Consider the following 24,454-nt stretch of genomic DNA (forward strand, 5'->3'; position numbering starts at 1 on the left):
AAATCTTAAAAATCCACATAAATGCAATTTATTCACGTACCTTAAATTTTATTCAAGTACCTTAAATAGCATGGCCCACTCTCTCATATAACAGCCCCTAAGTACAAAGGCAGTGTCTCATTAGCTTTACTGCTAGACATTCCCTAGGAACAACAGCAAGCCCTCCCGGCTGCGTGACAGATGGCACTGCTCACCACGGCTGCCTCAGTGCCAGGAGAGGAGGAGCGATCGGTCTGGTGGGCAGCTTATTCATTAGTTAGGCAGGAAAGAGAGTTTTATGCTTTACTTCAATGAAAGACATCTTTAATCCTATTGTTTACCAACTAACAGAATTACCGCCCCATTATGATACCTGTGGTATAAGGAGGAGAAATTAAAAAACGCAGATACCTTAATAAGCCCTGCTTCAGACCCATCTCGGTCAAAGGTCTGACGGGCTTTAGCTATGGCCAGGATGACCCCTTGCATGGCAGGGCTCAGCATCACCTACCACAAGAGGGCACAAAACAGACAAAAAGGAGAGAGGAAAGGTTCAAAAGAAGAGCATGAAAAGACAGGGGAGCAGCCTGCTAAGAAAGCATGGCCGTGTGCTCCTTGGTCGGCATCTACTGCCGGTCAGGTTCTACACCCATTCCTGTGCACACGGACAGCACTGCCCTCTACACAACGTCGCGGTCACACTTACTCCTATGCACACGTACAGCCCAAGACAAGCTATTCCTGTGCACCCTCTGCAATGCACAGATGACTACACATGCATGTCTACAGCTATCTGTTACTGCACTGCTCAAGGATCAGCTGAGTTAGAGCTCTCGGTGAGGAAGTGTCTGAGGTGAGAATTCAATTTAGTTCTGTAGTTTGGGTGTATGTCCTAAACACACAAATATGTTAGACTTTTACTAGGATGAACAGGGCATTTAAAATAGTCTGGAAACTAGGGGATACACAAATGTGACTTTATAAAATGAAAACCTTTCAATAATTTAAAACTGTATCTCACAGGAAAAAACAAATCTAAGGGGCAGGATTCATGATAGTTTATGTGCAGTGACAACTGTAAGGAGCACCTCAACCACGTGGGATTCTACAGTTTCTTCCTAAAGCTTCAGAATTTAAAACAACTCCAATGTACCTTTGTTTGGCTCACTGTACCTCTGGAAATTTTACATGTGGAGGAAAAACAATTAACTAATACTACCAAAGACAAACACTTAAAAAGCAGTTTTTGTCCCAATACCAAACAAGGGACTAAATTCCATCTTTCTGAGCCTTCTAAACTCTGCAGTGGCTCCATAAACATATACCTGGGTAGACTTATACTGGGAGCAGTGCATAGTGGGAACAAGGCTATCTTTGTAAAAACAGTAACTAAGTCAAACCAGATAGGCCTCGTGTCATTTGTTTCAATAAGAAAATGTTACTCTCGCCGAACACCTTCAAGCACATGCAGTGACATGAGAGGGGGTAAGACTGACAACAAGCAGCTCAACCCTGCCCTCGGCTCTGTACCTCCTCATCATATCCGTCTGCATCAGCTCTAACCAGAATCCTCCCCACACTGGGAATCTCGACTTCAGACACCTCAGAGTGAGGCGGGGCAGCAGAGTCTGCATCCTGAGCCTCTGGGGGCTGCTCTGACTGCTCTGCAAAGTCTGTTTCCGGGGGCAGGGGGTTCTTGGGTTCAGCTTCCTTAAGCTGCAGCAGCAGAATGAAGAGAATGAGTAGAAAAAAATGGAGAAATAAAGAGGGACTGGTTAAATGCAGCAGAAACATAGAATCACAGAATGTGAGAGAACTGTGGAAATTACTGCTGAAAGCCCGCCCCTCTTGAATCGGGGCTCAGCATGGAACACAGGGCTCACCTCACTCAAGGCTGCTTCGACGCCACTCTTCTCATAGGCATGCGCGGTGTTGGCAATGGCCTGGGCGGTCTGCTCCTTGACAATCACAGCATGCTCAGACGACAAGCAGCGAACCCCGTGGGCAGGGGCTCCTGAAGGCTCTGATAAAGAGTTGGACACAGAAATTAGCGTCTGATGATATGTAAAGTCTAGAACGCTCTGTAAAGGCAAGCAGGATGGACACAAAGTTGAATGTACAACCTTTCTAACAAACCTTTAAAAAAATCTATGCAAGTTTCCCCTAGAAACTGTGAGTACAAGGAATGGCTCTTTCAGCAAAACCACACTGATGATCCTGTAAAATTTAATGTGCTCCTCCTGACTGGGTCAGATTCCTTTATGCCAAGGTTTCTTTTTTTTTTTTTTTTTTTTTTTTTTTTCGCTTAAAGTATTACAAAGGGTATTACATAAGTGTCCTTTTTTCCCCCCCGCCCTTGACAAACCCCTACCCTCCCTTACCCCCCAGTGTCTTATGTCCATTAGTTATGCTTATATGCATGCATACAAGTCCTTCGGTTGAACTCTTACTACCCTCCCTCCTGCCCCCCAACTCTCTCTGGCCTTCCCACTGCAGTTTGACAATCAGTTTGAGGCAGCTCTGCCTCTGTATCTATTATTGTTCAAAAGTTTGTAATGGTCTTTATTATCCATGAATGAGTGAGATCATGTGGTATTTTTCCTTCATTGACTGGCTTGTTTCACTTAGCATAATGCTCTCCAGTTCCATCCATGATGTTGCAAATGGTAGGAGTTCCTTCTTTTTAACAGCAGCATAGTATTCCATCGTGTAGATGTACCACAGCTTTCTAATCCATTCATCTACTGATGGGCACTTAGGCTGTTTCCAGATCTTAGCTATGGTGAATTGTGCTGCTATGAACATCTGGTTACATATATCCTTTCTGATTGGTGTTTCTGGTTTCTTGGGATATATTCCTAGTAGTGGGATCACAGGGTCAAATGGGAGTTCCATTTCCAATTTTTTGAGGAACCTCCATACTGCCTTCCATAGTGGCTGCACCAGTCTGCATTCCCACCAGCAGTGCACAAGTGTTCCTTTTTCTCCACATCCTCTCCAGCACTTGTCGTTTGTTGATTTGTTGATGGTGGCCATTCTGACAGGTGTGAGATGGTACCTCATTGTTGTTTTGATTTGCATCTCTCGGATGATTAGTGACTTTGAGCATGTTTTCATATGTCTCTTGGCTTTCTGAATGTCCTCTTTAGAAAGGTGTCTATTTAGATCCTTTGCCCATTTTTTGATTGGATTGTTTATCTTCTTTTTGTTAAGTTGTATGAGTTCCCTATAAATTTTGGAGATTAAGCCCTTATCAGATATGACGTTGGCAAATATGTTTTCCCAAGAGGTGGGTTTTCTTGTTGTTTTGTTGATGGTTTCTTTTGCTGTGCAGAAGCTTTTTATTTTGATGTAGTCCCATTTGTTCAGTTTCTCTTTAGTTTCAACTGCCCTAGGAGCTGTATCAGTGAAGAAATTGTTTTGGCATAAGTCTGAGATTTTGTTGCCTTTGTGTTCTTCTAGAATTTTTATGGTTTCCTGTCGTACATTTAAGTCCTTTATCCATTTTGAGTTTATTCTTGTGTATGGTGTAAGTTGGTGGTCTAGTTTCATTTTCTTGCATATATCTGTCCAATTTTCCCAACACCATTTATTGAAGAGACTATCTTGGCTCCATTGTATGTTCTTGCCTCCTTTGTCAAAAATTAATTGAGCATATTGGTTCGGGCTAATTTCTGGACTCTCTATTCTATTCCACTGGTCTATATGTCTGTTCTTGTGCCAGTACCAGGCAGTTTTGAGAACAGTGGCTTTGTAATACAGTTTGATATCTGGCATTGAGATCCCACCTACTTTGTTCTTTCTCAGGATCGCTGCAGCTATGCCAAGGTTTCTTACAAACAACATCTGTTAGGAAGATGGACTTTTAAAAAAAAAAAATATATATATATATATATATATATATATGTATATTTTAAGTTCTTGAGCTTTGACACATTTACATTTGCATACAGCACTACAATTAATGCTGTTATAAATTTTTTTTAATTTATAGGCATAACATTGGCTAATAACATTATAAAATTTTAGGTGTATAAGATTATAATTCAACATCTGTGTAATCTATTGCATGTTCCCCACCCAAAATCTAGTTTCCTTCCATTACCATGTATTTGACCTGGTGGAAGGTCACCTTTGGATAATTGTTTTCATAAAATCCACCTATTAATCCTACCATAATTCCTCTTACAACCTGGGAAATAAGCAAAACTAAACAGAGTAATAGTACAGGTAGCTAGTCTCTCTGCTATTACTCCTACTCATCAGAAATCACGTTCTGAACCACAAGTTATCCCAGCAGGTTGTGCAATACCAACTCTATTTGAAATGTATTGTGCACCGCTCCATCAGCACAGGGCTGGCTGAAGGAGTGCAGTGTGAATACTATCGCTGGCACACTGCTCTTCTCGAATACCTTGCGGTGTAGAGAAATCCTGTGATGTTGAGTTGGTAGATTCCATTTGAGGAATTTTGCAAGACTGCTCTTCTTCCCACTCCTCTACTTCCTGTTCAAATCTCCAGTTATCTTCCTGAACGTAATGCTTAAGTTCAACAGATAAGGCTTCCAATTCTCCTAACATCTGATCTGATTCATTTGGGACTGCCTCTGAGAAAGAACAAAGATGGAGAAATCAAAAGGTCTTTCCTAATGAAAAATACATATACACATAATCCATCAGAAGTATTGACAATATAAGGCCAACAGTCAGAGCACATCAATAACAGTCTGGCATATTAGTAGGTAGGCACATACTGAATTATCTGTTAAATGAAGGAACGAATGAATGTAAGGATTTGGAATAGAGGCCAATCACTGGTAAAATAGTAAGAATGGACCAAATACTTCCTGGAAATTCAGAAAAATCATTAGATCCACTGGAAATTTCAAACAAAATAATTTTATCAATATAACCACTGCATCTACTATTGATAAGAATATCTATCTAAAGATGGTTAGAGATGAATTCCAATACATTCATGCTGTCTCGAGTTTCACGCAATTAAGTGCTATCAGAAAGCAATTTGATACAATAGTTAGATGGTCAATAATACCCGAGTCATTAAAAGCTATAATGAAAAATGGCGCCCTAACCGGTTTGGCTCAGTGGATAGAGCGTCAGCCTGCGGACTGAAAGGTCCCAGGTTCGATTCCGGCCAAGGGCATGTGCCTTGGTTGTGGGCACACTCCCAGTAGGAGGTGTGCAGGAGGCAGCTGATTGATGTTTCTAACTCTCTATCCCTCTCTCTTCCTCTCTGTAAAAAATCAATAAAATATATTTGAAAAAAAGAAAAATGGCAGGATAGCCCTAGCTGGTTGCTCAGTGGTTAGAGCCCCAGCCCACAAACTGAAGGGTCGCAGTTTTTAGTTATAAATTATTAGAGAAATAAAAATTGAAAGCATGCAGTAAGGAATAAAGCACATAATATATATTATAATATATATTATAAGCACAACTGCTCTTAGCATCAATGTTGATGCATCGATGTTTCTATCTCTCTCCCCCTCTTTCTCTAAAATCAATAAAAACATTTAAAAAATGTATACAAAATGTTACTAAAAAAGGAAAAAACTAGAGAAAACTTAAAAGTCTATCAATGGGAGGTTGGTTTAATAAATTATATACATACATAATATACATATATTCCATGCAATGGAATGATTATGGGGTTAAAAAGAAAGAGCCCTGGTCGGGTGACTCGGTTGGAAGGTCCTGTATGCCAAAAAAGGTTGCAGGTTTGAGTCTCGGTGAGGGCACATATCCAGGTTATGGGCATGTAACAGGAGGTAATCAATTTATGTTTCTCTCTCTCTCTCTCTCTCTAAAAAAAAAAAAAAAAAAAAAAAAATCAATAAAAACATATTCTCAGGTGAGGATTAATTAAAATAATGAGTCAATTTTATTTATGAAAATATAGAGGTCACTAAGATACACAATTAATAAAAAGGAAGCAAAACAGAATGGAGAATATCCCATCTGGGAGAAAATGGGACGGAGGAGATGTCAATAAGTGAATGTAGTCACTGCACAGAGCAGTTTCTGAACACAGCATAAGAAACCTGACAATGGATACTTGTTGGGCTCAAGGATAGAAGCCAGAGAGCAAACTTATTTTTCCTCTTTATTCTCTTTTGTACTGTTTGTATTTTTAAAAATGCATTATTACTTCATGATAAATTCTAGGTTAAAATTATTTTAAACTATAAAGAATGTTCCCTCTTCCCTAAGCAGTACAGATTTCCCCCATTTCTGGCTCCTGTGAAGATATTTTTACCTGCATTGAAGTGGGGTAGCTTATCGTTAATGTACATCAGACAGTAAGCACTGACATTTCTCAGGCCTCCGTAGGAATCTCTTTCAAGTTCTTCCCAGGAAGATTCGGTCACAGAGATGTCATTGTACTTGAGCCAGACCTGCCGGGGCTGATTGTAAATATAGGCCCAGTAGTGTCCAGCGTTTGCTTGTCCTTCATGAACAAGAACTGCATGCAAGCGATAAGGCACCTACAAACCAGAAAGCACATTTCTGAATGAGATTCAGTAAAGTAATCTGACAAAGCTTAGGTTACTAAAATCCAAGATTATTCCCAACTACCAGATGTAAGAAAGGTATATACATATTTGTTCACATTGAGACATCTTGGTGATTCAAGATGAACTAACAAAAACACAGCCTTGGAATCTACCAATTATGCTGCAGTTCGCAAATCTTTAAAACCAGACAATTGAACTAGATAACCTCCTCTGAGACCTCGTTCAACTCTAAACTCTTACGATTATAGATCTAAAACCAAAGATAACCCAGACCTATTTATTCCCCAATTCCAAACACAGTTTATCTAAAAATAGAATCACCCTGACCAATATGCTGAGAAAATGCTTACCACGTTTGGGACCTACAGCTAGTTTAGCGGCCATAGTGTTCTCTGTCTATTGTAGTTGGCACCGACATTTAATTAGCATATTTCATTGTGAATCAGTCATATGGTCCCTATATTTCCTCTTGTAACTGTTCACCTATCTAGGGTGAGACCCTTTTAACTACGTACTTGTTAGTTTCCACACCTGAAAAGCATTTCTTTTTACAATATGCAGAACATAAAGCAATGCTTAAGTGCCAAGTAACTACTGATGGGAAAAAGTAAAGTTGGCCATAGACTCAAGTTAAACTTACATTTAATCAGTACCTTGACACGTTTTTTACTGGTAGAGAAATTTTTGAAATAATACAAAAGAAAAAATGGGGAAAAACCAAGATTTACATGATGTATTCCCGCCATGCAACAGAACCATGCCTCCATGCAACCCTGGAGACAGCTCTTCTCCTCTGGCCACTGACCCCAAAGCCGCTAAGAGGCCATGCCCCTGACTGGAACCTCTCTCCCCTCCATGCCAGAATGTCATTCTAAACAAAAAATTATGTGGACAATGAGAACTGCCCGCCTACCTCCCTTTTAGAGTCATAGGAGAAACCAACTGTGAAAGCATGCAGGTAAACAAAGGACCACAGTACTGTGAAAAGGACAAGTAACTGGTCCCTAGTTCAGGTTTCCCCACTGTACTACTTAAATTACTAGGTGTGACAATTTTTATTAATATCTGATAGCAAGCCTTTCTAATATATCAAAAAGTAACACGTAGCAGAATCAAAACAAATATATTTTGTGTTCTACTGGTGGCAGAAGATATATTACTTTTTTCTTTACCCAAAATAAAAATAACACTACCAATTTCTTTCCTAAGTGTATTCTTATATCTCAGGAGGTTCTCATTGAGTTGCAAAGAAAGCCATCCAGTTTCCTTTTTGTATCTGCCATTAGCACCACTAGAACATGCTTGACTACTTTCCCATCAATTCATTCTACCTGGCGAAGGAGAGGATCACAGTACATCTGCTCAATAGTCTGGGTAGTGCTTGCAATACAGTTCTTTAAATCTGTTAAAAGAGAAGACTTAGTTAAGATGACTTCACTCCACATCACAGAGGCTGCTTCCACTAAGCAATGAGCAGTGCTTGTCTGTGCCAGGGTCCCGATGATTTCAACTCCACTCGATGAGCCACGAAGGAAGACAGTCTTAAAGCAGCTAGTGCTTCAGGTTATGAAGACTGTTAGTTTAATATAATTACATTAAGATTTTAAAAATCATCTCATATAATTGGCACCAATATTTCTTAAAGAAGAAACAGCCTACTTGGAAAAAGACTTTAATGGGTCACTTGGGTGCAAATGTCCTAGAGATAAGACCTGAAAGAAGGTGGCAGAGCAAGAGAGACCTAAATTTCTGTGAATAAGAACCTGGAAGGAATCTGAATTTTCATTTTTATTTTTTGCTCCCCAGATAAAAGGAGAAAGGGGAAGAAAGTCTGAGCAACATGACCAGGAGGCCATATAGAAAAATCCCAACCAAAGGAGACATGAGCAAGGGAGCTGCCCAGGAAGCCCAGAAATGTTGAGGAGAAGTCTTTCCACAGTTATATAATGGAAGTCTGTGATCCAATCTTACAGGGAACTAAAGGAAGAAGTCACAATCCCCATGCCAAAATTTAACGGCATATATGGCAAAATTCAATTATATAAGGCAATAGTAGCAAGTGTACCCAAGGTACCAAACTTCCAAATACTCAAACAAACAGAGAAGGCAGAGAATAGCTGTTTAACAAGTTTTAGAAGACCAACCTTGTATATCCTGTTCAATCTCACTCCTCCACCTCTGAAGACAGGTCTTAACGAAGCTGATCTCCTCCTCGGTGACTGCTCGGGGAGCCGGGTGTGCAGGCATTGACACAGGAGACCGGGAAGATGCCAGTGGCGTAGTCACTGTCGTAGACTTGTGTAGACAGTCTCCAGAAAAGGTGCTTTCAACGTCCTGAGAAGAGCTTTCTTTACTTGTGCTGAAAGAAGACACATCATGCTCATATGATAACTTTCAAAACATGCCTTGAAAGCAAGCTGCTATGTGGAAAAGTACCACTGCAAGTTGGTGAGTATTCACTCCGCACAGGTGCAGAGCTGAATCTTTCCTTTACATATATCGTCTCATTTAACACAGCTTGTTTATGAGACAGATATTATTACTATACAGATACTATCCCTATTAAGCAATTAAACCTAAGGTTTGGAGAAATTAAGCAACTTGCCCAAGTTCACTCAGCTAGTAAGTGATGGAGAGGTATTAAGCCCAGACCTGCCTGAGTCTATGGCTCATGCTCTCTCACCTCTTGTTATACTGCATCCTCATGAAGAAGAGAGGAGAGAGAGCACGGAGAAGGAAAGACTGGGCCTGAAAGAATCGATGAATCAACTATAGAGTTCCCAAGATTAAGCCAACCAAAGTGGGATGGATAGACAAGCTCAGGAACACAATATACTGAGCAAGAAAAATTAAATATCAGCTGAACATCCAAGTCACAGGAATACAAACTAGGTAACACCCTGGAGAAGAATGGGGGCTGGACTCAAAGGCAGACAATCCCAGCTCTACCACTCTTTATAAATACCCAGGTAAGCAATCTAACACTCAGCTCTAAATGTAAATGTTAACCTCTTCACACCACTACCCTGAACTAGCTGAGAATAAAGTATGTAAAGTAAATGTTAATTTATCTACTAATTAACTAATGTCAAACAAACTACACACAAACCAGCAGAAATATAAACTAAACTTCTAAATTGTACTTAGGTTTCTACTTCACATCAAAACTGAAGAACATAAACTTACTGTAACTCTGACTTAAAGAAACCCTCACTCCCTACTCTTCCCACCTGCTCTCTCACACACACAAAATAATGGAGAAAACCTCTTCCCCAAGGACCCATATATATGGAAAAATATTCCAATATAAGCAAGAGAGCAGATATCTCAATTTCAGAAGGGAGCACACACACAGAATAACTTTAAAATCTAATACACACAGCCCTAGCTGGTTTGGCTCAGTGGATGGAGCGTCAGCCTGTGGACTGGAGGGTCCAGGTTCGATTCTGGTCAAGGGCACATGCCCAGGTTGCACGCTCGATCCCCAGTGGGGGGCATGCAGGAAGCAGCGGATCGGTTATTCTCTTTCATCATTGATGTTTCTTTCTCTCTCTCTCTCTCTCTCTCTCTCTCCCTCCCTTCCTCTCTGAAATCAATAAAATATATCTTAAAAAATTAAAAATAAATAAAATCTAATACGCACAGTAGGCAGTATTACTGTATGTGTTTAAACAAACTGCCCAACTGCTTTTTAAAAATTAAAACAATTATTAAATAAAGAACATGAAACCATTCTAGAAAACGTCCAAACACACAGGTAGAGTATAAAGGTAAAAAACACCTCCATCTCTTGACTTGTGCCACCCTGAGGGATACACACTTCTATGCATACAAGGATGAATAATTATTAATATGGGGGGAATTGGGGAAATGGGTGGGATTTTTTAAACATAAAAAAACTTAACCTTTTTTAGTCAGTAACCAGGAGGCCGCAGGGTCGGGTGGGAGCTTCTGGCTGCTGTGACGAGAGCCCCCCAAACCCCCATGGCTCCCCTTGCAGGTGCATGAAGTTCTCCTTGGGAGCTGCTGCACGAGTGGAAATGCTCTGTGGTGGAGAATGGACTGGACCCTGGGCTGCTGCCCCAGTCATCAAGCAGCAGCTAGTGGCTCCGTGAAGGCACTGCAGCAGCAGTAGGTGTCCTGGGACACCATGTTCACTGGCAAAGAGATGCCAACACCACATCCAGCACCCTGGAGGCGTGGTTATCCACGGCCTGCACACCAAGCACTTCTGAGCTGAATCCAGTGTGTGGGTGAGTGCCCACCAGAAGCCTCTGCCTCAGTCTGTCTTCTGGCCCCTCCTGAAAGCTGCCACCCACAGACAGAGCATCTCGGAACTGGAGCAGGGACGTGGGCAGCCGCTGGGCCTGGCTCGGCCGGCCCTCAACAATGGCCTGATGGAGTGCTGCCTGCAAGAGTGAATACTACCAGCTCCCCCTCGCTGCCTGGAGACCCCGCGGAGGGCAAGTTTCTCAGCTTCCTGCAGGGACTAACACCCTTACCTTACAAGCCCACCACCTTAAGGGAGTGGACACTCACCCACTCTCGGAGCTCAACCCTGCCACCACCTCTGGTACAGAGGAAGGAGTCTCTGGATTCCATTTCCCTTTCCTCAGGCTCAGAGAACACTGAAGGCCAGCACTTGGGCCATAAGATCCGATGGAACACACAGCTCACTGCCTCCTTCCTCAGCCTGGACACACCAGTTCCTCCCAACTGTCCTGCAGCCTAGACTCCGATAGCTGCCTACCCCAAGAAAATGGCTCCAAGATCCCAGATCCTTCTGAGGAGCCCATGTCCTACGACTCAGACCTGGGAACAGTAAATGCTGATGATTCAAACTCATCTCTGCAGGAGGTGTTGTTGGAGTTCAACAAAGCCCAGGTAAACTCGGTGCCAACTAACGGACTGAGCCAAGAGACAGATTCCCATGCTGCAGGCCTCCCCCACCCTCCGCCTCTGCCTGACACCAACCAGCACACACGCGTACTTCGATGTGCCTGCAGAGCCCCGCCCTGCCCATGCAGCCTCTCGAACTCAAGACAGTGGCCACAAGCAGGAGCCACTTTCTCAGGCACCTGGCATCCTGGGCCTGCAGCACCTGGGCACTGCACAAGCTGTCACTCGGAAGCCCTTCAGACCCCAACCCTCTAGTCCTATGAGCACAGGTGGCGAGGGAGGAGTCAGCAGGTGACAGAGCTGGGCTGAGCCTCGGGGCTTCCTCACTCATTAGTCCTGAAAGCAAGAACTGGATCTCACAGGATGACTCTCCAGGCCTCCCCAGGAACAACCCCAGGGGGTCCTTCAGATGGCTCCGTAGCCTCTTCCAGGGGGTCCTTCAGATCGCTCCATAGCTTCTTCCAGGGGGTCCTTCAGATGGCTCCGTAGCTTCTTCCAGGGGGTCCTTCAGATGGCTCTGTAGCCTTTTCCAGGGGGTCCTTCAGATGGCTCCATAGCCTCTTCCAGGGGGTCCCTTCAGAAGGTTCCATAGCCTCTTCCAAGGGGTCCCTTCAGAAGGTTCCATAGCCTCTTCCAGGGGTCCTGCAGATTGCTGCATAGCTTCTTCCAGAGGATTCTTCAGATGGCTCCGTAGCCTCTTCCAGGGGTCCTTCAGATCGCTCCATAGCTTCTTCCAGGGGGTCTTTCAGATGGCTCTGTAGCCTTTTCCAGGGGGTCCTTCAGAAGGTTCCATAGCCTCTTCCAGGGGTCCTGCAGATTGCTGCATAGCTTCTTCCAGGGGGTCCTTCAGATGGCTCGTAGCCTCTTCCAGGGGGTCCTTCAGATCGCTCCGTAGCTTCTTCCAGGGGGTCCCTTCAGAAGGTTCCATAGCCTCTTCCAGGGGTCCTGCAGATTGCTGCATAGCTTCTTCCAGGGGGTCCTTCAGATGGCTCGTAGCCTCTTCCAGGGGTTCTTCAGATCGCTCCGTAGCTTCTTCCAGCGGGTCCTTCAGATCGCTGCATAGCTTTATCCAGAGGGGCTTGGGAGTCCAGGCCTGGTCTCCTCAAGCATTTTCCTTAAGGCCCGAGAAGAAGCTCCATCAAGGGGGCCTTAGATAAAGCTGTGTGCCTTCTCTAGGAGGCAGGTAAAGCCGGGTGGGAGCATCAGAACCCCAGGGGTGCACCTCAGGTGACAGGCAGGAGACTGCAAGGTTCCAGCGTCTCTGAGGGCCTCTTCTCCATTACCAACTGGGTGCTGTCTTTTCACAAGGAAACCCTCGTCCCAAAATGTAATAAGGAGCACCCTTGCTGAAAAGTTCTATATTCTCTCACACAATCTTAATAAAGTAATGCCCAAAACTGCCCAGAGTGCAAAAATACTGTTTCATATATTGAAATGGAAAATACTTCCCCTGAAACCTCCCCATAAACCTTTTTATACAGAACCCTTGGTTCTGTCTGTGGCCCAGAGCATGCCCTGCCTGTTAAAGGCCCGGAGTTTCAAGTGCTCCTTCCCAAAGCCTCTAGCTCAAATAGTGTATTCATCAGCTGTTTGTCTAGTGTCCACCGTGTGCTGTTTGCAATGAAGCCAGCTTGATCTCCACCCTATCCCCGACCTGGGGAAATCCAGAACAGGTTAAACAACCAGAACCTAATTTGTCTGTAATCCTCATATAATTTGTCTGTAATCCTCATAAATGGCTTCTTCAAACAAACAAAAAAGTGTGCCCCAGAATCAGTCTCTTTCTCTCACTTTCTGTTTGCAGTGACCCAGTCCAGAATTCTGGCCTGGGCGCATGGGCAGAGGCCTGGACTCTATGCTGGCTCCTTTTAGGTGTTTCTGTCAGCTCATGGGATGGTGGTAATTATGCTGGGGAAGGTGTGCTTTGTGCCGGGGCAGGGTCATCAGGATCCCTGAGGAGGCAGACCCTCTACAGTGGTTTGCAATCCCCAAGGCTGGTCCAGGCTGGGAGACAGAACTGTGTGTCCTTTGGATCTCCTAGTTGGTGGCAGACCCCCAGGAGCAGGGAGCATTGCGCAGTGTGTGGTACATGGGCACCCACTCATTCAACAAATATTTGTTGAACACCTGTGCTGTGCCAGGTGCTAGGGGCACAGCAGGAAACAAAGCAGAGTCCCTGGCTTCATGGGACTTACATATTAAAGAGTAAGCATATGGCATGGGCAGGTGATCCTAACTACTACAGAGAACAATAAATCTGGGAGTGTTATGCTGGGGAGTATACTGCTTCATATAGGATGGCCAAGGGAGTCCCACAAACCAGGTGACATCTGATGTGAAGGAAGGGAGAGAGGAAGCCATGAGGCGAGCTCTGTGGTTCAAGCAGGAAGACAGAATGTAAAGATCCTGCCATGGGAACATACCTGACGCACCCAGGAAATAGCAGAGACCAGAGGAGGCAGCCAGAAATAAGGTCAGAGGGATGGAGGGGATGTGGGCCACAGAAAGGACGCTGACTTTTGTGCTGAGGGAGATAGCAGCCCCTCCAAGGTTTTAGGCAGAGGGGCATGATCAGACCTATTTTAAATGGGGAAGTCATCCTGGCTCACATGCTGAAGGACTACAGGGTGGGAGAGACCAATTAGGAGGCCACTGCCATAAGCCAAACCATGGATGTTGGTGGACTGAACCCATGAGGTGATGTAGGTGGTGAGAAGTGAAAGATCCTGGATATGCCAATGGATTCGATGTGTGGTGTGAAAGAAAGAAAATCAAAGATAACTCCTTATCCCCATCCTACCTGCCACATACACACACAGTGGCATTACTGCTCCACCGCAAACATGGCCTGATCGGAGCCTGAACTGCCGCAGATTCCTGAGTGGGCAGGAGCCTGGTCTGGGGTGGGCAGTGCTGCCTAAACCTGGCCTTGTTTCTTCGGCCCTGTGAATATATTCTATATTCCAGAAAGTGCCCCAGGAGATGGCAGGAGTGAGGCCTGGAGGTGCTCACTTCAGTCCACCTCATCCTTGCCCCCTCTCCCCCCGAGAATACCAGCATTAGAGCTGACCCTCTCCCCATCACCAAAGTGCTGATGCTTTCAGATGAGCTGACTTACTCCTCACCTCCAATGGAAAGCTGATGTGAACCTCAACAGTGGCCACACTACTTTTAAGATGTCACTTTATGAAATAAACTACGGTGTGGGGCCCTGGCCCTGAGAAGTACTTTGCAATGTACTGAAGGAACTGCTGCTGTGTGATGTTTGAATGATCTTGCAGTAAAGACTTGATCTTTCTTTTAAAAAAAATCTAGCCCGACTGGCGTGGCTCAGTGATTGAGCATTGACCTATGAAGAAGGAGGTCACAGTTCAATTCCCGGTCAGGGTACACGCCCGTGTTGAGGGCTCCATCCACATTGTGGGGCGTGCAGGAGGCAACCGATCAATGATTCTCTCATCATTGATGTTTCTCTCTCCCTCCATCTCCCTTCTGCTCTGAAATCAATAAAAAATATTTAAAGCAAACGAACAACAACAAAAAAAGTCTAACCTTTTTAAACAGGTCCTAGTGTTTTGTTTTATTAGTTAAGGCACACATCAAGTTTAATCCGAGCTGACCCTAATGGTTCCTCCAGGTTACAAAGGTTGTTGCATGTGTCTGGGCCAGAGGGCTCCTGAGTGTTGATCTCCCCGTTCCTTCCCTAGATAAGCCCTTCCAGGCTGTGCTCTTCAACTGCGAGCCAGTTCTTTTCATGTGTTAGTTTTCTATTTATGAATAAATCTCTTTCCTTCATGTTTACTTAGTCATGCATATTTTCAGCAGCAAGAATAAGATGTTTGGAAGAGCAGGGCTGAAGTTTCCTCTTAGAAAGACCGCTGGCAGCTAGCCCAAAACAAGTTCAGGAAGCTCTGAAATAACCCCAACCCTCCTATGGGCAGGGGAGTGCACTGGTGGGAATTAGGAACATTCTCTCAAGGGACAGTTGGCAAAATCCTTCCCTTTAAGACAAAGAGTTCAAGACCTCAAGCTCATATGGGGTGAGTGTTAATCAGATGGAAAGAAGGTGCACAGTACAAATAAACCAAAAATATATATACATATACCAATAAAACTTTTTTTTATTACCTTTCCTTGGATGTCAGGTCAGACACCGAGCAATGCACTGGAGAAAGTGGTGATGTCATGCTTGTGTCACTCTGAGACGTAGAGTTTTCTGAGGCAGGTTTTGTACTAGCAAATTCAATAACGTATTTCAACATGTCGGGGAGTGGGAACCGAGCTGGGCCCGAGCCATACTTCACATACCTAAGAGGCAAAGACAATGGTACTCTATTGGTCATGTCTGTCTTATGTTTTGAGGCTTGCTGACAAAAGATCTGTTGTGGTGTGAAGAGTTGATGGAAAGGCTATTTCTAAACACTACACAATATTTAACACATTATTCAAACAATCTGTAGGGCAAAAATCTCTAACTACAAAAGTAAAAATTCGTAACAATCTAAACTTTTATACCTGGCAGAAAGTATTACAAATGGGCTTCTAACCAAAGTCATGCCAGTTATGTTTTTTCTTGATATCATATCACATTTAAGCTCTGAACATCAAAGTAAATGCTGTTTCTTAAAGGAAAATAGAGATATTACCAGTACTCAAATCTGAAAATATTGCTGGTGAACTAGTACCCAGGGGTTTTTTCTTTGCTGCCCTTTAGATCAACCACTTAGCAATTATTAGGAAAAAATGAAAGAAAGTGGTAAGTAGGTATTTAGGTATTGATAAAGGTCAGAGTTTAAGAAAACTGGCAAATCTTTTTTTTTTTTTGCGGAGTCCTAAGTCTATTATTCATACACTCAAAAACACCAGAGGCGCCCTAACCAGTTTGGCTCAATGGATAGAGCGTCGGACTACAGAATGAAGGGTCCCAGGTTCGATTCCAGTCAAGGGCATGTACCTTGGTTGTGGGCACATTCCCAGTAGGGGGAGTGCAGGAGGCAGCTGATCGATGTTTCTCTCTCATCGATGTTTCTAACTCTCTATCCCTCTCCCTTCCTCTCTGTAAAAAAATCAATAAAATATATTAAAAAAAAACAGCATAGGCCAGGCATAAATTATTAAAAATTTCTTTGGGATTAGAAAATAATAAATACCTGAAATATGTAACCAAAATAACAAATTATTTTAATAATACCCAATATTCTGCCATTACTAGCATATGTTAGAGTCATTAAAGAAATTTACTTTAATGAATTCTATAGTTCAATATAGTAGACAAAGTTTAAATAGTACAATAATTAAATTGACCGATTGATACAGGTAAACTCTGTAATACTGAGATTCTATTTACAAAGGATAGAGTCACTTCACATTTTTCTACTCTGAATAAAGTGAGAGGTAGGGGGAAGAAAGGGGTATAGAACTAGGAAGAAGGAAAATTGTCTGCTTCTATATTTAGAAGGACATTATGAAATGAAAACACTAGTGGAAAATATGTACAGAACAATCAAAGTCAACCACATCAGAGTGTATGCAGTGTTGCCTCTCAGGAAAATTAATGACCTAGCAAGAGTGGGTAGAGATGGGGTGGTGATAGCAGCAAAATTGTTAAGCAGATAAAGGGGGAAAGCCACTCACATTGTATGGGATTCTTTCTGAAATGCTAAATCAATGGGTTCTATCTTGACTAAAAAGAAATTACATTGACTCCCCCTTAGGAAGTCATAGGGGTGATTCCACAGAATAATGTAAACAAACAAAAAGGACTGAATCCTCTATAAGACCAAGGACTTTGTCCGTGTCAGAAATATTAGCCCTTTTAATCAGTTAGCCCTACTCTAGGTAGAGCAGCATTGTTTTTTGTTTTTACCTTCCCCAGACATTCAGAAACTGCTTTCCCAAGACAACGGGAGAGGAGCACGACGACATAACCTCTCTTGTGTTTGTGAAAAAGACGGCAAGGACCGTGGAAAACAGTAAAGGGCTATAAAATCAGAATGTGGATCCTCTGAAATACACTGCCAATAACTGTGCGGCCCAGGGTCACTTAAGTCCCCTGGGACTACTGTTTGCTCATGGATACTCTTAGCTCATCTTGAAAACTGCTTCACCCTTAGGTGGAAAAAATTCTTATTTTATAAATACACTAGTTAATACTTAAACTCTGAATTTATCTATCTATCTATCTATCTATCTATCTACCTATCTATAAAAGTCTAAGCGACCATTATGACTGGTCAACCAAACGACCGGTTGCTATGATGTGCACTGACCACCAGGGGGCAGACACTCAACACAGGAGCTGCCCCCTGGTGGTCAGTGTGCTCCCACAGCCAACCTCCCACTGTCGGCCAAACTCTGGCAGTCCCCCCCAGCCAGTCCCAATCAGGACTGGGCGAGATAACCCCGATCACCGACCAGGCCAAGAGACCCCACCTGTGCATGAATTTGTGCACTGGGCCTCTAGTTTTTAAATATAAACAAATTATCTGATTTTAATGTTCTACTCCTATATTTATAAGCACAGAGTTATCCATAACTTACCTTTCCAGTTTTTGCTGCAGGACTTTCACTTCCTCCTTCAATTTTCGAATACTCTCTCTCTTACTTCGAATAAGCTCTTTGCTTCTGTACATGTATCTAAGCAAATAAGCCCAAAATCACAATTTATATTTAAGAACATTAATAACACAAAATCTCAGCAAACTAGGGACACAAGGAAACTTCCTCAATTAGACAAAGGGGATCTATGAAAACACACAGTTAACATCGCAACACTTAATAGTTAAGACTACTGAAAGCATTCCCTCTGGAGGAATAGCCTGGAGGCAATGAGGTAAAAAACACACAATTATAATAAAATTAAACATGAATTTAGGGATAAACAATTAGATATGTGCAAGACCTGTACATTAAAAATTATGTAACACTGTTAAGAGAAATTCACAAAAAAATTAAATAAATGGAGCTATACTATGTTCATGGATTGAAAAACTAAAAATTGTTGTCAATTTCCCCAAACTGATCTATAGACTCAATACAATCTCAATCAAAATCCCAATCACTGACAAGCTGATTCTAATATTTATATAGAAATGCAAAGGATGCATAACTTGTGGACACAGACAATGGGTGGTGAGGGCCTGGGGGGGGATGGTGAGGATGGGAGTGGGCTGGAAGAGGTTAATGGGAGGAAAAGAAGGGCCTATGTAATACTTTCAACAATAAAGATTAAAAGGAAAAAGAAAAAAAGAAAGAACACAGTTACCAGGATAACCAAAACAATTTGAAAAAAGAAAAAGTTTGAGAATTTATCCTGAGGTCAAGATTTATATAATAAAACCATAGTAATTGAGACAATGTGGACCTGACATAAGATTAGGCAATAGACAGAACAGAGACTCCAGAAATAGACCCACAAATATAAATTTAATTAATTCTGACAGAGTATCAAGGTAGTTCAATGAGGGAAAGGAGTGTCTTTTCAACAAATGGTGCTAGAATAATTGGACACCCACATGCCATCTTTCCCCTCTTATTAAAAAAAAACACAAAAATCTTTCTCTAACACTATATACAAATATAAACACTAAAAGAGTCATAAACATGAATTTAAGAGTTAAAATTACAAATTTTCAGAAAGGAAAAAAAGAGAAAATCTTTGTGACCTTCGGTTTGGCAAAGATTTTTTCATTAAAACATAAAAAGCACAAACTATTAAAGAAAAACTGATACATTACACTTCATCAAAACTAAAATTCCTGCTCTTCGAAAAACACTGGAAGAAAATGGAAGAGGCAAGCGAACGGGAAATATTTGGATTTGAATCTAAAATATGTTTTTAAAAAACCCTTAAAACTCAGTACGAACACAACAACTCAGTTAAGGAAGTGGACAAGAGGTTTGAACAGACACTTCACAAAAGAAAATATACAAATGACCATCAATTAAGTACATAAAAAGATGCTCAACATCATTAGTTATCAGGGAAATATAAATTTTAAATAATATGATATCCCTACAAACCCACTATAATGGCTAACTCTAATTCCACATATTGGTGAGGGTTTGAAGCAAATGGAGCTGGTAGAAATGCAAAATTGTACAGCCACGTCAGAAAACAGTTGGGAGACCGAAAAGATGGCGACCAGCAAGAAGGCAGGGAGGGCGAGTGTGTGAGAGAGTGAGGGAGCGATAGAAGAGTGTATGGATGTGTGTTAGCTAGGGACAGTTAGATCCTGCGGGTCTTTCTGGGGGGCTGGCGGACCGAGCAGTCTTGGACTGCGAAACCCCACTGCCACTGCCATGGGGTTGGCCAGTGCTTGCACAGAAACCAGGCCATCTTGAAGGGCAGAACTGCTTGCGACTAGGATGCGAGTCTCACCACCACCCAGTCTGGCCTCAGACACAAACTGGGACCCTACAGCCACTTGGGACAAAAAACCTGCCGCCACAGCAGCAGACCCACAGACACCAAGACTACAGCAATCCAGGCCGCAGATTTCTGAGAGTCACAGAGCCCAATCCCCTCCCTGCCAGCTCGCCGCCGCAGAATAGAACCTGCTCCAGGGGTGGGCAAACTTTTTGACTCGAAGGCCACAATGGGTTCTTAAACTGGACCGGAGGGCCGGAACAAAAGCATGGATGGAGTGTTTGTGTGAACTAATATAAATTCAGAGTAAACATCATTCCATAAAAGGGTACGGTCTTTTTTATTTTTTAGTTTTATTAATTTCAAACGGGCCGAATTCGGCCCGCGGGCCGTAGTTTGCCCATGGCTGGCTAGACCCACGGTGCGCCAGCAAGCCTCCTGCCAACACAGGGCGGCTGTGCGACTTGACTTTGACTCTGGGCACGTGCGCACATGGGAAATCTGTTTCCTGCAGCAGGCGAGCAGGCCTCCTGTCAGTGCAGGGCGCTGTGCTACCTGACTTTGACTCTGGGCGCACGCACAAGGGGAGTCTGTTTCCCGTGGCGCACGACACATGGAGGCTGTGCAACCCAGCCCCCCAAGCAGACCGGGGACCCTGATTCTCCGCGCCAGAGGCCACACTGCGCACCGGTGACTTGACTCTCGGCGTGCACACGCGGGGACTGTTTCTCACCGCATACGCACGGGAACCCTAAATTTCTTAGAAGAAGCCATAGGCAGCAAAATAGCAGACATGTCATAGCAATATCTTTACTGATAGGGCTCCTAGGACAATGGAAACTAAGGATAAAATAAACAAATGGGACTACATCAAATTAAAAAACTTCTGCACAGCAAAAGAAACCATCAACAAAATAAGAAAGCCCACTGCATGGGAGAACATATTTGCCAATGTTCCCTCCAATAAGGGTTTAAACTCCAAAATTTACAAGGAACTTATACAACTTAACAAAAGGAGGATAAACAACCCAATCAAAAAATGGGCAAAGAACCTAATAGACACTTTTCAAAAGAGGACATACAGAAGGCCAAGAGACCTATGAAAACATGCTCAAAGTCACTAATCATCCAAGAGATGCAAATCAAAACAACAAGGTACCATCTCACACCTGTCAGAATGGCTATAATCAACAAGTCAACAAACAAGTGCTAGAAAGGATGTGGAGAAAAAGGAACCCTCGTGCACTGCTGGTGGGAATGCAGACTGGTACAGCCTCTGTGGAAAACAGTATGATAGTTCCCTTAAAAAACTAAAAATGGAACTCCCATTTGACCCAGTAATCCCACTTCTAGGAATATATCCTAAGAAACCAGAAACACCAATCAGAAAGGATATATGCACCCCTATGTTCATAGCAGCACAATTTACAATAGCTAAGATTTGGAAACAGCCTAAATGCCCATCAGCAGATGAATGGATTAGAAAACTGTGGTACATCTACATGATGGAATACTACACTGGTATAAAAAAGAAGGAATTCTTACCATTTGCAACAGCATGGATGGAACTGGAGAGCATTATGCTAAGCAAAATAAGCCAGTCAATGAAGGAAAAATACCACATGATCTCACTCATTTGTGGAATACAGAGAACGTTACAAAATGATGAACAGAAATAGATACAGAGGCAAAGAAACATTGAACAGACTGTCAAACTACAGCAGGAAGGCAGGGGAGGGTTGCGGGGGAGGTAAGAGATCAACCGAAGGACTTGTGTGTATGCATATAAGCATAACACTAGGGGTGGGGGGGGGGGGGGTGAGGGCATGTGCCAGGGGTAGGGCAGGCCAGGGGGGAGGTTAATGGGGAAAAAAGGAGACATATGTACTACTATTTATAAAACTTTAAAAAATAAAATTTTTAAAAAATAGTTGAAAATTTTCTTATAAAGTTAAACATACACTTTTCATACAACCCAGCAATCTCACTCCTGAATATTTTTACACAGAAGCACTAAAACCCACACCAAGACTTTTAAGTAAATGTTCACAGAAACTTTATTCATAATATCCTAAAAATGGATACATCTGAAATGCCCATCAATAGCTGAATAGAAAAAATACAGTGGTACATCCTTACAATGAATGAAATACTACTCAGTAATATTTAGGGAACAAATCACTGACACATGCAAGGAGAATCCCAAAATCATAATCATAAACCAGAGACCAGAAGCACCATTAGCATAGCCCTGAGAACTTCTTGGAAGTACAAACTCTTGGTTCCCAACCTAGATCACTAAATCCAAGCCTGCAGGTGATTCATATGCACAATATACTAGTATGGGCTCACTTCTGCTGCAATGTATCTTAAGACAATCAATCACAGAACTCACCTGTCCATATAAATAATCTGAGGAAACTCCAGCTTATTGTGAATTTTCTCTGGCTGACCAAGGGACTGATTGAACTCAAATCTTGAGAGTTCAAAGGTTAACACTGGAGGTAGTTTTGTAAACCAACACTATGTCAGGAGTAGAAATGTGAGAGAAACAAGTTATTTTCAGGAAATGGCAATAGCTAGATTCAAAATATCCCTCATAAATCTGTATTTTTGGTATAGAATTTATATTCAAATCAAACTCATTCTACACTCTTGTTTAATCTCAAATCCTAAAGGAAATGACCACTTAGAATCATGCCCTCATTGAAAATATGGTTAAACATTCCTCAATACTCCAGCTCAACTATTATCTCAGAAATAGCCACCCTTAAATATGTGAATGCACAAGCACCTTTGCAATTTATTAAGTCATCAGTACTCAAAATAGATTCGAAACCTCAAGAAAATGGCAGCCTAACCAAAGAATTAGAAATTATAATCTAAGCAGCATATAAGGGGACAACTGTCTCCATGAATCTGCTAAAAAGACCAATATGTGTGCATATATAATGCACTATTTATTTATAGTCTATTAACCATAACTTGAATGCCCTTTCTGTCTAGAAAGGAAACTTGAAGTAGCCTTATGATAATGAGTTCTCAAGTTCCTGAGAAAATCTCTCAATTCCAATTTACAGACTTCTCCTAAGGGACCCAGACATATGAACCTATAATGTTACCTTGAGTTTCAAGAAAAGAAAGCCCTGACTTTTAAAAACAATCTCAACTGTCACTGACCATAGATGAGGAAAAGCTAGAACAGGAAAGGCCTTTCTGTTCAATTCACCTGTAGGCCAGAGGTCTGTATGACAGCTTTAAAATATTCCCTTTACCAAAGGTACAAACAGCGGTCCCCTTCGCATGCCCTCGTTGGGCTGAGGTGAATCCAGATAGCCTGTCTGACTACCTCAGGGCTAAATCTAAACAAGCATAATGATTTTCTTATATATATATAAAGTGTTCCCATCCTTGAATAAAGGTCTCCAGAGGGATAAGTAACTGGTGAGCACCCCCTCTCTTTTGAAAACACACCATCAGCTCCATGCAGCTCCTCACAATCAGGAACTGGTAACTTCCTTGAAAAGCTAGGGAAGCAGTTCCTCTCTCCAGATCCTAGCCCTGCCCTACCGCTAACGCACTTCGACAAGGCTCATGCTATGCTCCCTATTTTAACTCAAGAAAGCTTTCCTTCCTCCTATAGTAATTATTGAGTTGGACTCATCATATAAGCCATAATTTTGTCTCAAAATGGATGATGAGAAGAGAATAATCCAAGCTGTGTGGTACTGACAATAATGCTACTACAAATGCAACTCATTAATTCTTAACCTAGCTGAAGTCTTGAGATATTAATTACCCTTGTTCTCCCTTTAATGTCCCCATTTCTTTCCAACCCACAAAAATAAATAAATGCAAAATTTTAAAAAAATTAAAGTAAAGGCAGAAGTTACAATGGAAAACAGTAAATACTATAATAGGGAAAATATTCTAAATGGCATACCATAGGAGTTAATCACTGTACTTTTACCCTCCGAAAATATGGAGGCAGTGCGCTCTCCCTACTCAGGTACAGGTAGGCTTCAACAGAAAGAGAGAAACTTGATCACACTTGAAATATCAGAAGCAGCATACAACCTTATATGAGTAACTCAGACTCCAAATTCATACTTTTAGTAAAGACTTTATTTATGCAATAGTAAGACTCACCAACTCATATCAACTCATGAGCGATCTCAGACAAGTTTAAGTTTTGTTACATGTAAAGCTGTGATGGGAAAACGACTGGCCAAAAGGCTCAGTCCTATTTAACTGGCTTTGTGGTTGGTGCACCAGATAAAATACCCGACTCACCTCTTGTCCGTACTTCACTGAATGGTCGGAAGGAAGCAGCTCAATGTCACCCTCCACCATGGCCCCTTCCAAACACTCGTCTAAGTTGTGATAGCCATTTACCTGAAGGGGATACTGGCCGAAGGTCTCATTGTTACAAAAGGGCTTTCCTAAACAAAGAAACAGATCGATTTTTAAAAGACATCACTAGCATAGCATAATCGAACGCCCTTTTTTCTGGTACCAGAGACAATGTCTTCTTAATTCAGCAACATCCTGACAACTGATCTGTAGTGCATTTGAGCCTGTGTGGCAACCGCTAATGAACCAGTGGATCCAGGCCCAGACCATTGGCAACTGCTAACACTGCAAAAAGAAACGCAAGCAGACAGTAAAAGCCTCCT

The 24,454-nt window shown here is 42.4% G+C and overlaps 1 protein-coding gene and 1 pseudogene across 7 annotated transcripts in view; one reads left to right on the forward strand and one right to left on the reverse strand.

The window, feature by feature from the left end:
• USP28 (ubiquitin specific peptidase 28) overlaps positions 1-24,454 on the reverse strand; it is a 70,916-nt gene that overhangs the window by 7,538 nt on the left and 38,924 nt on the right. For 3 of the 7 annotated variants that reach the window (XM_070426075.1, XM_070426073.1, XM_070426076.1), the window contains exons 10-20: positions 24,072-24,220; positions 22,174-22,301; positions 17,951-18,046; positions 15,539-15,718; positions 8,656-8,870; positions 7,843-7,913; positions 6,253-6,481; positions 4,394-4,585; positions 1,863-2,002; positions 1,510-1,695; positions 391-486 (exon numbers count right to left, since the gene is read on the reverse strand). In XM_070426075.1, the coding sequence (XP_070282176.1) occupies positions 391-486; positions 1,510-1,695; positions 1,863-2,002; positions 4,394-4,585; positions 6,253-6,481; positions 7,843-7,913; positions 8,656-8,870; positions 15,539-15,718; positions 17,951-18,046; positions 22,174-22,301; positions 24,072-24,220 (1,682 nt within the window). Of the gene's footprint in view, positions 1-390; positions 487-1,509; positions 1,696-1,862; positions 2,003-4,393; positions 4,586-6,252; positions 6,482-7,833; positions 7,914-8,655; positions 8,871-15,538; positions 15,719-17,950; positions 18,047-22,173; positions 22,302-23,721; positions 23,949-24,071; positions 24,221-24,454 lie in introns of those variants that run through there. The other 4 variants (XM_070426078.1, XM_070426077.1, XM_070426079.1 and 1 more) reach the window with 3 other exon arrangements.
• LOC139017644 (pleckstrin homology domain-containing family M member 1-like) lies at positions 10,569-12,586 on the forward strand (annotated as a pseudogene).

This window comes from Myotis yumanensis, unplaced genomic scaffold (assembly GCF_028538775.1).
Source record: "Myotis yumanensis isolate MYYU_CA2020_CCGP unplaced genomic scaffold, mMyoYum1.0.hap1 SCAF_10, whole genome shotgun sequence".
NCBI lineage: Eukaryota > Metazoa > Chordata > Mammalia > Chiroptera > Vespertilionidae > Myotis > Myotis yumanensis.